We start from the raw sequence: 14,557 nt of genomic DNA, 5'->3' as shown, positions 1-14,557 counted from the left end.
CCTCCCCCAACCTCCTGGATACCGTGCAAGTGTCCTGCCCATTTGTGTCATGAAGTAATAAAGAATGCAGGAATAAGAAACACTGAGTGTTTAGTGACATAAAATGAGGGGGAGCAGCCTCGGCGTGATGATAGACAGGCAGGACATTAAGGTGTGGGGGAGAGCCCAGCATGCTGCTGCTATGACAGTCCAGCAGTACAATCTTTCTTTACCAGGAAAGGGAGGGGCTGAAGCCCCAGTTGCTATGATGAAGTGGTTATTAGCCGTTCTGTCCTATCTACTGGGAGTAACCAGCAATGTTGGCCTCGTGTCAACATGTTAGATATTCATGAGGACGGTTACTAGTCCTCTGCACTGTCTACCCCGGGAGAGGGAGAGGAGAGGAGCGGATACTGCTCTTCACTGCTGCAGCATCGCGTCTACCAGCAGCATTCAGTACACATAAAGTGACATTGAAAGTAGTCAAGAAATGATTTCTTTCCCTTTTCTTCACGTGGGGTGGGGGAAGAAACTGAGGAGCTATTCCCTGAACACACCAGACACTGTGTTGTAACCTACAGACATTGGGAGCTCAGCCAAGAATGCAATACTTTTCAGAGACTGCTGTGGACTTGGGATAGCTGGAGTCCTCAGTACCCCCTCCATCCATGAGTGTCCATTTTGAGTCTCTGGCTTCCCCGTTACGCTTGTCACGCAGCGCTGTGTATCCTGGAGATTTTTTTTTCAAACGCTTTGGCATTTCGTGTTCTGTAAACGGAGCTCTGATACAACAGATTTGTCTCCCCATACAGCGATCAGATCTAGTATCTCCCGTACGGTGCCATGCTGGAGCTCTTGTTGGAGTTTGAGACTGCAATTGCCACCCGTGCTGGTCAGAGCTCCACGCTGGGCAAACAGGAAATGTAATTCAAAAGTTCGCGGGGCTTTTCCTGTTTCCCTGCCCGCTGCATCCGAGTTCAGATTGCTGTCCAGAGTGGTCAGTGGTGCACTGTGGGATACGCCCGTGAGGCCAATAACGTCGATTTCCGTCCACACTAACCGTAATCCGATATGTTAATATCGAATTTAGCGCTACTCCTCTCGTCGGGGTGGAGTACAGAAATCGATTTAAAGAGCCCTTTATATCGATATAAAGGGCGTTGTAGTGTGGACGGGTACAGCGTTAAATCGATTTAAACGCGTAGTGTAGACCAGACCTAAATCTCTGAGAGCACAAGAATTTAGTGCACATGCATTTCTAGAGTTCCTGGTAACTTGTAACACAATTTTAAGATAAGGAGATGCCTGCTGATGTATTGATTATGAAAACCATCAACTGACTTTTGTTTCTGCTGAAACAAAATTTGGAAAAGCTCAATGTCTCTGTATAGTTGTGAGTTTGTGTGCTGTGAGATTGACTCTCTCTGCTCCCCACTTCCCGAGGGCAGTGTCTTCTGTGGCTGTTTTAGGAAGGTATTTCACACTAAAATTGTGAAATGTATATTTTAAAACTACATTGAAAATCTTTTATCTTCCTGGGCTTTAATAGTAATGTGACACTTAGCCACATGTGCCTTTTGACTCTAGTGATCTTTGTGGGTTTGAATTGCCGGTTTTAGAGCTCTCTCCATTGTCTGGGGCCATCTGTTGATAAAGCAGTCAGGTTGATGGAAAACTTGATTTATTGTTTAATGATTTCTGATGTACTGGTGAAAATAGACAATTGAGAAGGACAACACACAGTCTAAATTATAAAGATTATTGAAACACAACTTTCTGTATTGTGTTTAAAAACAAACAAAAATACAATTTACTTAATCTTCTCTTTTTCTTAAAGGGACACTTCACTTTATTAGCTCAAAATTTGGAGTTAATCTGTTTGCAAAATCTCTTCCCCATCTCACAGCACCCTTAAAAAACAAACAAAAATAAAACTTTCTTCCTGTTCTGCTTTTCTGTTACCAAGGCTATGGCTACAGTAGAGAGCTTACAGCGGGGCAGCTCTCCTGCAAAAAGCATTGCTCACACTGCTGGTTAGGTAGGTGTAACTTCTGTTGCTCAGGAGGTGGCTTATTCAGACTCCTGCGTGACTTAAGTTATACTGACATAAGTATCTGAGGGGTAGCCATGTTAGTCTGGGTCTGTAAAAGCAGCAGAGTCCTGTGGCACCTTATAGACTAACAGACCTATTGGAGCATGAGCTTTCGTGGGTGAATACCCACTTCATCGGATGCATGTGACATAAGTGGTAGTGTAGTCACAAGACTGCCAGCCTCCCCGGAACAGAAATCAGTGTGCAGCACAAACAGTCATGGAAAATGATGACAGGGAAACAGATCTATTACAGCTTTTAAAGGTAATGTCTGAACTGCAATGTTTCTGAAGTCACCTATCTATTAGGGGGATGTGCTCATAACCAGTGCCTATTCAACAATTGGCTTTTTCACTAAGGGACCAATTTTGTCCAGGTGTCAAAATATATTAATAGATTGTCATAGACATTTGAGGTCTTCCTTTGACAGTAATATCCTGGTAACCTGACTTGCTCTGGCCGTGTAGAGGGAGTCACTTCCTTCCCCATCCCTGTGATCCTTCTTGTCTCTTCTAGCAGATGTTGCCCATGGGAAAGATCTGAAAAGAGTTCTGGGTTCTTGAGGGTTGGGAGGAGGGAGGAAAAGGCCAATCAGTGTGCTTCTTTTAGTGGCAGATTCTCCATTTGGCTCTCCTTGCAGCTAGTGAAGCCGTTTGAACTCCTGTGAAGTAGTGGATTAGCCTCTTGCATCCTGTTCGACAGTTCATCTGTCACTCCTGTCCTCTTGAAGGTGGATGGAACTGCAGGTACCCACTGGACCTAGGGCTGAGTTGCTAGGCAGTGGGTATGTTTCAGAATTGGCAGATTGGATTGCATGAATATGAGGTCTGTTAATTATTTTTGGTGGGGAGCTGTGTCAGGATGTTGGTGGTTTTCTGGTAACTTGTCTGTCCTCTTATGTTATATATACCAAATGTGGAAATGAACAATTGAAAAGCTACTGTCAGAAGGTACTTTTGTCTTTGTAAGTTCCTGGCTTTACTTTGGACAATTAGTTCTTGCAAAAGTGTGTGTTTAAATGGAGGTGAGGGACATGTTGCATCCAATCCCTCGTATAGCTGGGACGGATTGAGATCAGGGCTGGTCATTCAGGAACTGGTGGTGAGAGGGGAGTGGATCATGCTCAGAAAGGGACCAATATTTTCCATGGGATTTGGATTTTCTGAAGCATCAGTAATTTGATTAGCTTGGTGTCCAATGGGGAGAAAAGCTTGATCCATTTGTACACTGAAGTTATTAATCAGCGTGAGTTGTTATGCTTGTAGCCCTCCCAGCCCCAGATGGATCCAGTGTTCAGATGTTTATTACCGCTGTGGCCTGTCTTTTTTTTTTTTTTTTTTTGGTCATCTTCATTCACATTCTTCAGACATCTTTGACTGTTCATCCGCTTAGCACTTGACAGAAGAGTAAATATTTCAAAACAGCATGTATGGGATTTGACAGCAAGATTGCCACTGACTGTAATACACCTTATCATATAAGGACCTTGAGTGACTTGTCACTGTTGTTCTATGGCAAATAGAAACTTATAATTCCAGCTGTCTCATGTTGCACAGAGGTGTGTGGTTAGCACTGAATGGATAAAGGAATGACTTGCTCTCTCAGTGTGTGTAAAAGGAAGTACAAGTATTAATTTTTATTATTGTAGGAGTGTAAGTGAGGCATATAGCTTCATGTTGAATGTAATATCTCTCCCAAAGGAGGTAGGCCTCAGTTGGAAAAAATGTGTTGACTGTGTGTGATGAAGACTGGCCATTTTTATATAATAATGTGCAGGGATCTGCTGTTGGTGGGTCTTTGAACATGAACTGTGGCCTGCTAGCAGGCCAAAGTTATGACACTTAAAATAAACAAAAATTTCCTAGCTTGGTATATGTGGCTCTGTTCTTTAACAGTTATGCAAACATAACCTTTGAATCAGGCATGAAATCAAAAATTAGCACTAAATTTAAGAGCAGTTTGAAAGATTAAGGTAACTAGTTAAAAGGGCATCCCCTCTGTACTGAAATTCAGCTATACAACCAATAGTAGTAAAAACTAGTATTTGTGTTTTCTTAACTGACTGTCTTCCAGGTGTTTAATGTTCTATACTAAATACCTGTATGGCCTAAAATTTCGTGTAGTTCAAATGGCACTGTCCACCAAATATCTAGACTGTGATTTAAAAAACCACGTATTTTTAAGTTAGTTTCAGGTTCAACATCTGTCGCTGACATGGTATTGCAATCTCTTTTTGCTATTCTTTAAAAAAGGGTTTATCTTTCTCTCTTTCTAAGTGGAGAGACCCACATAAGCAAATTGATTGAGACTACAGCGAAGTGGTTCTATTTTAAAAAAATGCATTTAAGTGCATGAAGAAAACAAACTGGAAAAATATTTCAATAATATTTCTCTGTTTTTAATGATAGCAATCTGAGGTGTTGCTTCTAACAATGTAGGATTAAAAATGGACACACTTTTTTAAATTGATGTCAAGTTTATTTACTGGAGATGAGAATGTTTACAAAATTCTACAGTTAAAATGTGACTAAAGAAAGTTTAAAAGTAAATATTCTCTATGGGATGGCTTCTACTCCTAATAAAGTCAGTGGGAATTTTGCCATGGAGCAGGAGCATGGAGCCCATTTCTAGGGAGCTGTTCCCAGCCAGCCAGAAAATGGGAAGTGGGAGAGTAACCAATGCACTCACCTCAAAAAACCGAAAGTAACTTAAAATAGAAAAACTATATTCAGGGTTCAGAATAAGCTGTTGCAAAAAAAGGTTATACCACACCTATAATCTTTTAAACCTATTGGTATAATTTAAAAACTTAAATGGAACTTACCCAGAATGTAAGCGGAGCCTAAAACATCTTTGATATTTTAAGACTACCTTTTAATAGGTGCTAAAAAAGGTCTGTCAGGCTGATATTTCAGTAGCAAGCATCCTCCTCAAAGCCTTCCAAACCAGATTAACCAGTAGAGATCTCTTTGAAAGTAAAGATATAAACCACTGAATTAGGAAACGGACCAACAACCTAATACAATAACTGGTAACAACTAGATATAGTGTACATATAATAAATATTGCAAGTACTTCGAAAAATTACATATACAGGAGAATAAAATGGAAGTGTTTCATCTAGACCAAAAAAGTAATCTTATAATAAGGAATATCTATATCTATATATAACGGATATCGGAGTAAATCAGAGAGAAGCATAGGACAAATGTAAGTAACATAGTTTACCCTTCAGCACTCAATTAATCTTCAGTCAATTAAGAGCAGGAGGAAAAAAACCCCTTTGTTTAGTACATATAGCTCTCATGGCCTTTGCCTTTTGTGGTTAAATACAGAATATCTTGTGATTTTTCTCAACATGTTTAAATCACAAAAAGATATCAGTAAAGCACTCGTGGGCAGTCCCTGAGAACATACAACTCTCTTGGGGAGTCTGCCATCACAAGTTAAATAGAGTTGGAGTAATCTATCCAACGTAGTTTAAAATTATAAATAAAAAATTACAATAACCTGAATCACCTCAAAGATGTTAAGTTTTAATCCTCATTAATGTCAATGAGCGACATACATTTGCAATAAAATAATAATACTTTCTGAAGTCTAGTTTTTCTAAATTCCCAAATATGTTCAGTCCCTATAAAATTTAAACTACTTAAAGAGATGATTCCGTTCCTTAGCAACTGGGAAGGTAATATTACTCCTCATCATTGCAGACCTGTGGTCAGTAATACATATTTTAAATGGCCTCTCATGTATATGACAAACCACACGCACATATAAGCCTGCAAACTCCTTAATCAGTGCCATATAATTTTTTTGGGCTATAGAGATTTGTTTTTCAGTTAAAGCGCTGCTGTGAATCTTTAATGGTCTGCCGAGTAATTTTCTCTGTGACTCTCAAAGAATCGTAGTATAAGTAGCCACCACTGATTATAATAAAGTTTGCATAGCAGTTTTCATTCTAATCCCCTGTTTTCATTTGCTTAGAACTTTCTGAAACTTGGAATACAACAGTTCTGCTATTAATAGAAAGTATATTTTTCAGTCAGAAAAACATTTGCAATTCTGAACAGCTCTGTTGTTAAAATGAGTTAAAAGTTGATGTTTGACATGGAAATTACTTGCACTGAGAAGAAAACTAGTTTTAATTAGAGCAAGTTACGAGCCTCTGAACAATGCATACTGTCCATGCATTTTGCATTGTTCTGTCATTCTTGTAAAGGATTCTTCAAATGGTAAATTGTTTTTTGCATATAGTGAGTCCATAACTTACATAATACAGCTGTACTCATCTTCTATTTACATTCCAAAATGTGTAGGGGACTACTTTAAATTGAGCTTCTGTGTTTTTGTAAGATATGCAGGAGGCAGCCCATTTCTGGTGCACCTTGAGAGCTTTGAAGCCCCAAAGGTGGACAGAAGAGGGGTTGCAGGCTACTTCAAGCACATAGGATAGTGAATTTTAAGGGAGTTTAGTTAAATACTTCTATTTATGGAATTTACCTGAGCTACTATCAATTGTTTGGCAAGTGAATAGGTCTTAAATATCTTGAAAAATATAGCTTCTTAAGTCTTTGTTTAGAAGCTAACCCAATTTAGTGTGTCTTTTGCTATGGAATTCTTATGGCAACCGAACACTAATGTTGTGACACTGGACTCTCAGTAGCTGGAAATTCTCTGTCCCCTTTTATGTATGCATTAAAATGAAGTCAATATAACATTGCACAACTTTTCTACCACTGGAGATACATGTGGAGAACCTCATAGTACCAGCCAACAGCTGGTATTGCCATTTCTGTTGTGGCAATATTTTTGGATGAATGGGGTGAGTGTTTTTTGTCTTTATGCTGACAGAAACATTGCTCAGCAGTAGAAATTGTTGCTGTTTAATTGCTGTTAATAGAAACATTCCCTCACTCTTAATATAAATAAATATACCTCACTATCTCTTGTTTAGCTTTCATAATTTACTGAACCCATTTGTGGTTAACTAGTTGAGGAATCTGTAAAGTCCTCTCAATGTTTGATGCTTACTGAAAACTAACAAAACATTGAGCAAAGTTTTAGAAGTGTCTTTTCAATTCTATAAAAGCAGCAGAGTGTCCTGTGGCAGGGTTCGTCGGATGCAAAACGTCTGTTAGTCTGTAAGGTGCCACAGGATTCTTTGCTGCTTTTACAGATCCAGACTAACATGGCTACACCTCTGATACTTTTCAATTCTAGATAAGACATAACAAGCATTGTTTAATTTTAAAACAAAGCCAAAGTTATAAACTACTTAAAAAAGGCAAATATTGACTGGTTCAGAGTGTAACTGCAGTAAACTGTTGCCTGGTGAGGGAAAAAGGTGTTCATAAAATGGCCATCTGTTGGGCAAAGCTTAAGGCAGTGTACAGAAGCAAAGGAAGTGTTTTCACTTGTATAATATTCTTGTTCTACGACATACCTGTCAGAGGGGTTTGAACCCACTCTTCTCCTTGCAGGAAGTCGTTGGGCACCAAAGTTCTCTCGCTGCTTGGCAGTTGTCTTCCCCTGCTCTTTTCCTCAGTCCTTTCATTGCCACATCTCAGCATCTTTCAACAATCTTGGGAGAAGCAGGAGGTTATAGACTCTCTCCCTGAAGAAGAGTTCCAGGCAACAGAAAGGTTACATCCACAGTGCTGCTGCTCCATTGTGCTCTGCTCTGTCCCAAAGACTGAAGAGCGGGGGAATCAGCAGCCCTTGCTAATGTTTTCCTGGGTCAGAATCAGCAGTTTGTTACATGCTGGATGCTGAGTGCTCTAGTGTTGGGTGAACAGAGCTCCATAGTTTTCTCAGTGAGTGTACCCTTGGCGAGAATCTAGGTCGATGTCACTGTGTCCAACAGGGCTGTTTCCCTATCAGCATACTCAATTTCCTGTATATATGTACTCTGTGCATCAGTTTGAGGGCAGTGGCATGAGGTTTTTTCGTATAAAGGAACATCAACAACTTCCAAATCCTATTTCTTTCTGAATTTTTGTGCATGCTTTTGTCAGATGTGGCACAAAATTACTCTGATAAAAAAGATAAGCATTTTCCCCATTTCTCAGTTTCACTTGTGTCCATTTGGCAGCACTACGTATCTAGTCATTTTCACTGTTTCCTGTATGTGGTCAGAAAGTTTTCTTTATTTGTGTGGGTCTGTTCTGCAGTGACAGGGAAATGAAACATATGTAAGTGGGATTTGCAAAATCACAAAAGCTGACAAGGAGGCTGAGGGCCAGGTACGATACCTAAAGCTACTTCTAACTCCTCCTAGATTTCAAGTTGTTGGTGGTGCTGATAACTTTGCCTTTAATTTCACAAATGTTTTCTATAGAGAGTAGACTGTAGTGATGGCAAGGACTACTTTTTTTTAACCATCCTGAAATTGGAGCTTTGCACGAGTCCAGCGCTGTCAGGAGTCCCTTGGGTACTGGGCCATTAAAATGTCCTCCTCCACTGGAAAAGAGACAACTAAGGGGGAATATGATAGATCTATAAAAGCATAAATAGTGTGTTGAAAGTAAATAGGGACATGTTATTTACTCCTCATAACCCAAGAACTAGGAGTCACCAAATGAAATTAATAGACAGCAGTTTTAAAACATACAAAACAAAATATTTCTTCCACAGACTGACTGTACGTTGTGTGAACTCTTTGCCAGAGGATGTTGTGAAGGTCAAGACTACAATAGGATTAAAAAAATAACTAGATAGGTTCATGGAGGATAGCCATTGATGGGTCTATAGGCGAGGATGGTGTCCCTAGCCTCTGTTTGCCAAAAGTTGAGAATGGGCGATAAGGAATGGATCACTTGATGATTACCTGTTCTGTTCATTCCCTCTGTGGCACCTGGCATTGGCCACTGTTGGAAGACAGAATACTGGGCTAGATGGACCTTTGGTCTGACCCAGCATGGCCGTTCTTATGTTTTTATTTTTAAGTGAAAATCTGTGCTAATACTCATAGAGTTCAGGGAATAAATACATCTTTATTGACCAGGCAAATGGAATTTATTGCAATGGAAGGGAAGACTCTGATCTAATAAGAGTGGTCCATGAGAGAAGAATAAGAGCATAAAAGGAGTAGAGAGTAAGTTGAACATAGAGGAGTTGTCATTAGATAGGGGCAGTAGAAGCCAATGCTAGGCTGCAGAGCTTTGTGGCTTCTTACCTAGACTGTGTGGGGACAGGAGAGAATCATCGTTGACTGTAGTGTTCCAGCTGGACATGAATAGAGTTATCTCAGGCATTGGAGTGTGTGGACGCAAAACACTGAACTAGTATTGCAAGCCCAAGGTTTTTCTTGGCTTGTTGCAGTATGTTTTTATTTAACATAGACAAGATTCTGGACAATTGAACATTCTTTTTTTATAATGTAAAATTCGTTGAAATCTATGCAAGTTAAGTGGGAACAGGGCCAGGAGGAAGAGTGAGGAAGGAGAAAGCTGGCCACTGAATAGGAAGAGAACAGGGATGGTGGTGTGGAATGGAGATGGAGTACACTCTGGGGATGATGAGGAAGATTAATAGGGGAGGGAACTAGCAAGTGGGCGTGGGAGAGTTCAGAAAATATTTGGGGAAAAATCTGATCAGCAGAGTTGTTTTTGTTTTTGGGTTTTTTTCCCCCTGAACCAACTTCTTGTTATACTAAAATTTAATAATTTACAACTGTAAACTTTACACAACTGTTTCATACAGTGTATCCAAATGAGCTTGATACAGCTGTAAATGTGTTAGGTAAATCTGGGGTCTGCCATTTTTATCAAGCTTTTCTACGGTCTTAATATTACACAGTTTCAGTACATCTTTGAATCTTTCTCAGGTCAGTAATTTGTATAGAGAAATAACCAAAGCAAAAGTCATTCTTGTGTTTATATAAAAAAGCAAAACATAATTAACACATCTGACATTTAACCAGCTTGCCTGTTTTGTTTTGTTAAGTGCCATCCACAGCACTGGCTAATGCTGGCAGTTAGGTTTCATTTTTAAGCTTGGCAGCATTAGTTTTACCTAATCTTTTCCAGAAGCATACCATTGCTTTATAGTTTAAGGGCAAAGGCTTGCAAAAAATAAGTCTCTATTTAGGAAGTTGAGTGACTTTGAGAACGCTAGGTCTATTACAGGTCGATGGGAGCTGCTGGGTGCTCAGCATCTTTAAAAAATTTAATTAGAAGCCTAACATGGATTTGAGCTCCAAAGTTTACAGATCGATCTATGAATAATGTCTTGGCTGAAACTTATTCCCTTACCAGTGCAACATAGGACTTCTCATTTTCTACTGAAATATAGCGTTGACTCTTCTTAGTATTTCTTCAAAGTCCTCTTTCTTTAGCAATAATGATACTTGGCACTTACAATGCACCATGCACTTTCAAACTTCCTGACAAACCTTAATGAGTCTATTTTAATGCGTCTTCCCCACTATTCTATTCTATTCTTAATTATTCTATTAGCATAAGTCTAATTGTTTAATGTGCGTGTTACATTATTGTTGGTGGTTCTTAATAAAATCTGTATACTGAAAACCCTTTTCCACTTACTACTTCTCGGTCCTCTTTCTAAACTAAATCCATCCTGCAAATCCTCCATTGTGACAACTGTGCCAGAGTAGAATTGTGCATAGGATCCCAAAATGGTGGCTTAAACCATTTGGATTGTAGAATATTTTTGGATCATACCAATTTCAATGTAAACCAAACGTTTGGCCTTCAAAAATGTCCTTTAAATTACTGAAATTGATTTAGAAAAAACTTGTTGAATCATGCTGTGTAGCCAGCATATTATCCTAGTTTTACTATCTAGGTCAGTAATATCTTCCTGTTCTAAAGCTGATAGAAATGACCAATGATACTATGGTACTAGATTACTGCAAAAAAGTCTTAGAATTGAATAAACCTTGTGAACTCCTTTCTCAAATACTATCAGTAGACTCATCTCTGTAAGTCATGCACTGTTCTTGCTTTGCATGCTGGGAATGGTGACTTGATGTATCCCTTTTGTAAGTGCCTCCTAGTTGAGCAGTATATGAATAGGCTTAATGGCTTGTGTACTCCTGGTCTTGAAATTCCGTAGAAATGATGTGTTTAGCATAATAGGTGGTTTGTAATTTCAGAGTGGTAAATGAGCTTTACTGGCTAGACTTAAATTTTAAGTTACAGTTGACCATATTAGGGTTTTGTGCTAGCTGAACTTCTTTTGGTACTGACTCAATATTTAATAAATTCCATATTCGAGGAGGACTTTTTTTTTAACAGCTCATACAAAATAGTTGAACATTAGTTGCAGAAAAAAAATCCTGTGGAGAGTAAAGATACAATTTAAAGTCAGACCAGTGGTTTCTAAAAAGTAGTTTGACGGGGATGAGTGGAAAAGATGTACAAATCCAAGTCATACTTATGGCATGACTTTTGGGGGGCATTTTAATTTTTTTTTTTTAACTAATTCAGGAGCTGAGGTTTTTTTAGGACTAAACCAAGATTTTGATGAAATAGCTTTCTCCAATATGCAAGGAAATGCTCTCTTGTTTGTATAGCAAGACTGACTAGCAACAGTTGCTTACCATAATCCAGCATGATTATGAGAGAGAAATTCACATGGATATGTGAAAGCTAAGATTCCCAGGTTTGGTTAAGGTTGGGAGTCTTGTACCGTAGAGCTGCAAGTTTTCTTGGTTGAACTTGGAATAACATCAAACATGCCTTGAATCTGGGTTGATGATTTGAGGGATATTTGAACTACAGCTCAAAAATTAAATAGCGCATAATTATACGGTGTCATAGTTGCAAATAGGAGGTAAAAGGGTAGTCTGGACTGAGTATTTTCAGACTAATTTTTATAGGAAATCATGTAAATGTGATAGCAGTAAACATGCGAACAGTTTGCTTATCACTGATCGTATAAACTAATAATCCCCTCCAGAAACTTTATTTAAACTAGTTTTCATAAGAAAAAAATAAAACTAGAATTTGTTGTGGAGGAATAGACAGAAGATTACAGCCCAGATACTTATTACTGACAGGTCATTGCTCATTAGTATGGCTATTCTGCTATTATAAATTTGCATGGCTGCACAGTAATCTCAAAATTTGAGTTTATGATGTCACAAGGCTGTTCATCTATCTGTAGTTCAGCAGTCTATGATGCAGTCTATGATCAGTTATTTAATTTTGTTGTAAAAACGTTTACATGTATGAATTCCTGAATTCCTTGGCTTGATCCTGGTCCTCAATTTTCTCCTGTCCCTATTAAGGGAAGTTTAGAGTATATCTACATAACAAAGATAAAACTTATGGCTGTCCTGTGCCAGCTGACTCAGAGTTGTGGGGCTTGGACTGTGGGGTAGCAGGGTCCCAGAGCTTAGGCTCCAGTCTGAACCTGGATATCTACATGGAGTGAAACAGTCCTGCATCCCAAGCCCTGTGAGTCTGAGTTGGCTGGCATGGGCCAGCTGTGGGTGTTTCTTTCTTTGTAGACATGCCCATAGTTTTGGAGCTGTTTATTTTCTATTTGATTTGAAAAGATCTGTTCAGGAAATTATCTCTGGTTTCAGCAAATGAAGTTAGAAGGATGGGGGAGGGATAGCTTTGTGGTTTGAGCATTGGCCTGCTAAACCCAGGGTTGTGAGCTCAATCATTGAGGGGGCCATTTAGGGATGTGGCGCACAAAAGCAAACCAAACCAACCAAACAAAAACCAGTCAGGGACAGCACTTGGTCCTGCTCATGAAGGCAGGGGACTGGACTTGATGACCTTTCAAGGTCCCTTCCAGTTCTATTAGATAGGTATATCTCCATAAGAATAAGAAGTAAATTGTTGAGTGTCTGCATTCCAGTTGAAAGGAGTTGTTAAGAAAATTAATTATTTGACAAACAGCAAAGGTATAGTTCCACAGTGTTTGAATGGTAGACAGTCCAGACTATTATGTTGTGAATACTAAGGAAAGATTCTATTAATAAACCCCAAAACGTGGGAAATGCAATGTATAATTTAGAATAGCTTTCTTGTCTGACTTAATTAACTTAAGTAGTTTTACTTTTAAGAATCTAAAAGGTTGTTTGGAGTAGTGGAAGGAAGGTGAAGATGGGGAAAGTTGAATCAAATTGGAATATGGACAGTAAGCCCATAAAAAGCAGACTTTTTATGAATGGCTGGGCATTCTAAAAATCAATAGAAAGTTGGGTTTGCATACACTTGAACATATTTTTATTGTAATAAAAAAATCTGGATTCTATGCATAAGTTGCAATTCAGTTCTTGATTTTCAGTTTTAAAAACAATTGACTTCTTAAAAGTGGGAACTTTTCATTAAGTCCCTAGAAAAATCTGCTTGCCATAGGGATTTCAGGATTCGGCCCTAAATTTGAAATGTATCCATATAAATTAACTGCAAATCAAAACATTTACTTGTTTCTAGCTTATCTTCCATGAAAACAAATAAAGGAATCTTGGGTTCTGACCTGTTGGAATCTTTAGCCACTTTGAATTGCCTCTCAATATTTGATATCTAGCAAACAAGGGCTGTGTCTTAGGACTTTGTGGGCTATGTTTTGGGTGCCTTTATTTTATGTCCACGTTGCTTTGAATTATTGTTGTGAATTCTGTCCTTTCTCGATTAAAAATATAACATTTTGAAAAACATTTAATAGAAATGACACTCAATGTATTTATGTTCCTGTGTGGTGATCAGCCAAACTCCTGGATAGCGCCTATAAATGTGAATAAATAGACCCTTTCAAATTAATCGTGCTCAAATGTTTTTTTCTCTCTCAGCAGGGGAAAATGGCCAAAATGGAGGTGAAGACGTCACTTCTAGACAATATGATTGGAGTGGGAGATATGGTCCTTTTAGAGCCTCTTAGTGAAGTTTCATTCATTAATAACCTCAAGAAGCGCTTTGACCACAGTGAAATATATGTAAGTACATGCTGCACAAATATCTCCTGGGGGGGCTATTTAATCCTCTTTTTTTAAAAAAAAAAAAAAAAGTGTTTTAGAATTATGTTGTGTAGGGGGTGCATGTCAACTGCATTTACATTAGCTAAAGGTACTTAACACCTCTTTTATTTTTTTAATTGTGACTTATGCCACTTGCTTCTGATCTTCCTCAGACGTGTTTCAGAATCCTTTGCACAGGTTCACATGGTGTCCTAAAGATAGGATTTTGCTCCTATCACTTTTAAAAGAAGGCCGTGTGGAATCAACAATGTAAATAGTTTGATCTTGCTGTTGTATCAGGAAGACACATTTTAAAGAAAATGTGCTTCTATGGAAGGTGGGATGTAAGTAGTCTGATTGGCACCTCTTTTCATGATCCACAAAATAAGTATCATTGATATGGTGTATAAACAGTACAAATTTAGTTTAATGGAATTAGCGGAAACATGAAATGTCACTTGTTTGCAAACAAAGCATGTGCACAAGCATCTGTGGTTCTGCTTGCAGCTGGAAACATGGTTTGTAAACTTGGATATGTGTGGGATTAC

At 38.6% G+C, this 14,557-nt stretch overlaps 1 protein-coding gene across 5 annotated transcripts in view; it reads left to right on the top strand.

Moving 5' to 3' along the window:
- The window catches only part of MYO1B (myosin IB), a 208,653-nt gene that overhangs the window by 27,326 nt on the left and 166,770 nt on the right, over window positions 1-14,557 (top strand). For 4 of the 5 annotated variants that reach the window (XM_075070045.1, XM_032763336.2, XM_032763335.2 and 1 more), the window contains exon 2: window positions 13,848-13,988. In XM_075070045.1, coding sequence (XP_074926146.1) covers window positions 13,854-13,988 — 135 coding nt within the window. In that variant the 5' untranslated portion in view covers window positions 13,848-13,853. Of the gene's footprint in view, window positions 1-11,552; window positions 11,699-13,847; window positions 13,989-14,557 lie in introns of those variants that run through there. The other variant, XM_032763333.2, reaches the window with a different exon arrangement.

Source organism: Chelonoidis abingdonii, chromosome 10 (genome assembly GCF_003597395.2).
Source record: "Chelonoidis abingdonii isolate Lonesome George chromosome 10, CheloAbing_2.0, whole genome shotgun sequence".
NCBI classification, from domain to species: Eukaryota; Metazoa; Chordata; order Testudines; family Testudinidae; genus Chelonoidis; species Chelonoidis abingdonii.
The sequence above is the reverse complement of the archived record's forward strand: the minus strand, read 5'-3'. Positions and strand labels throughout refer to the sequence as shown.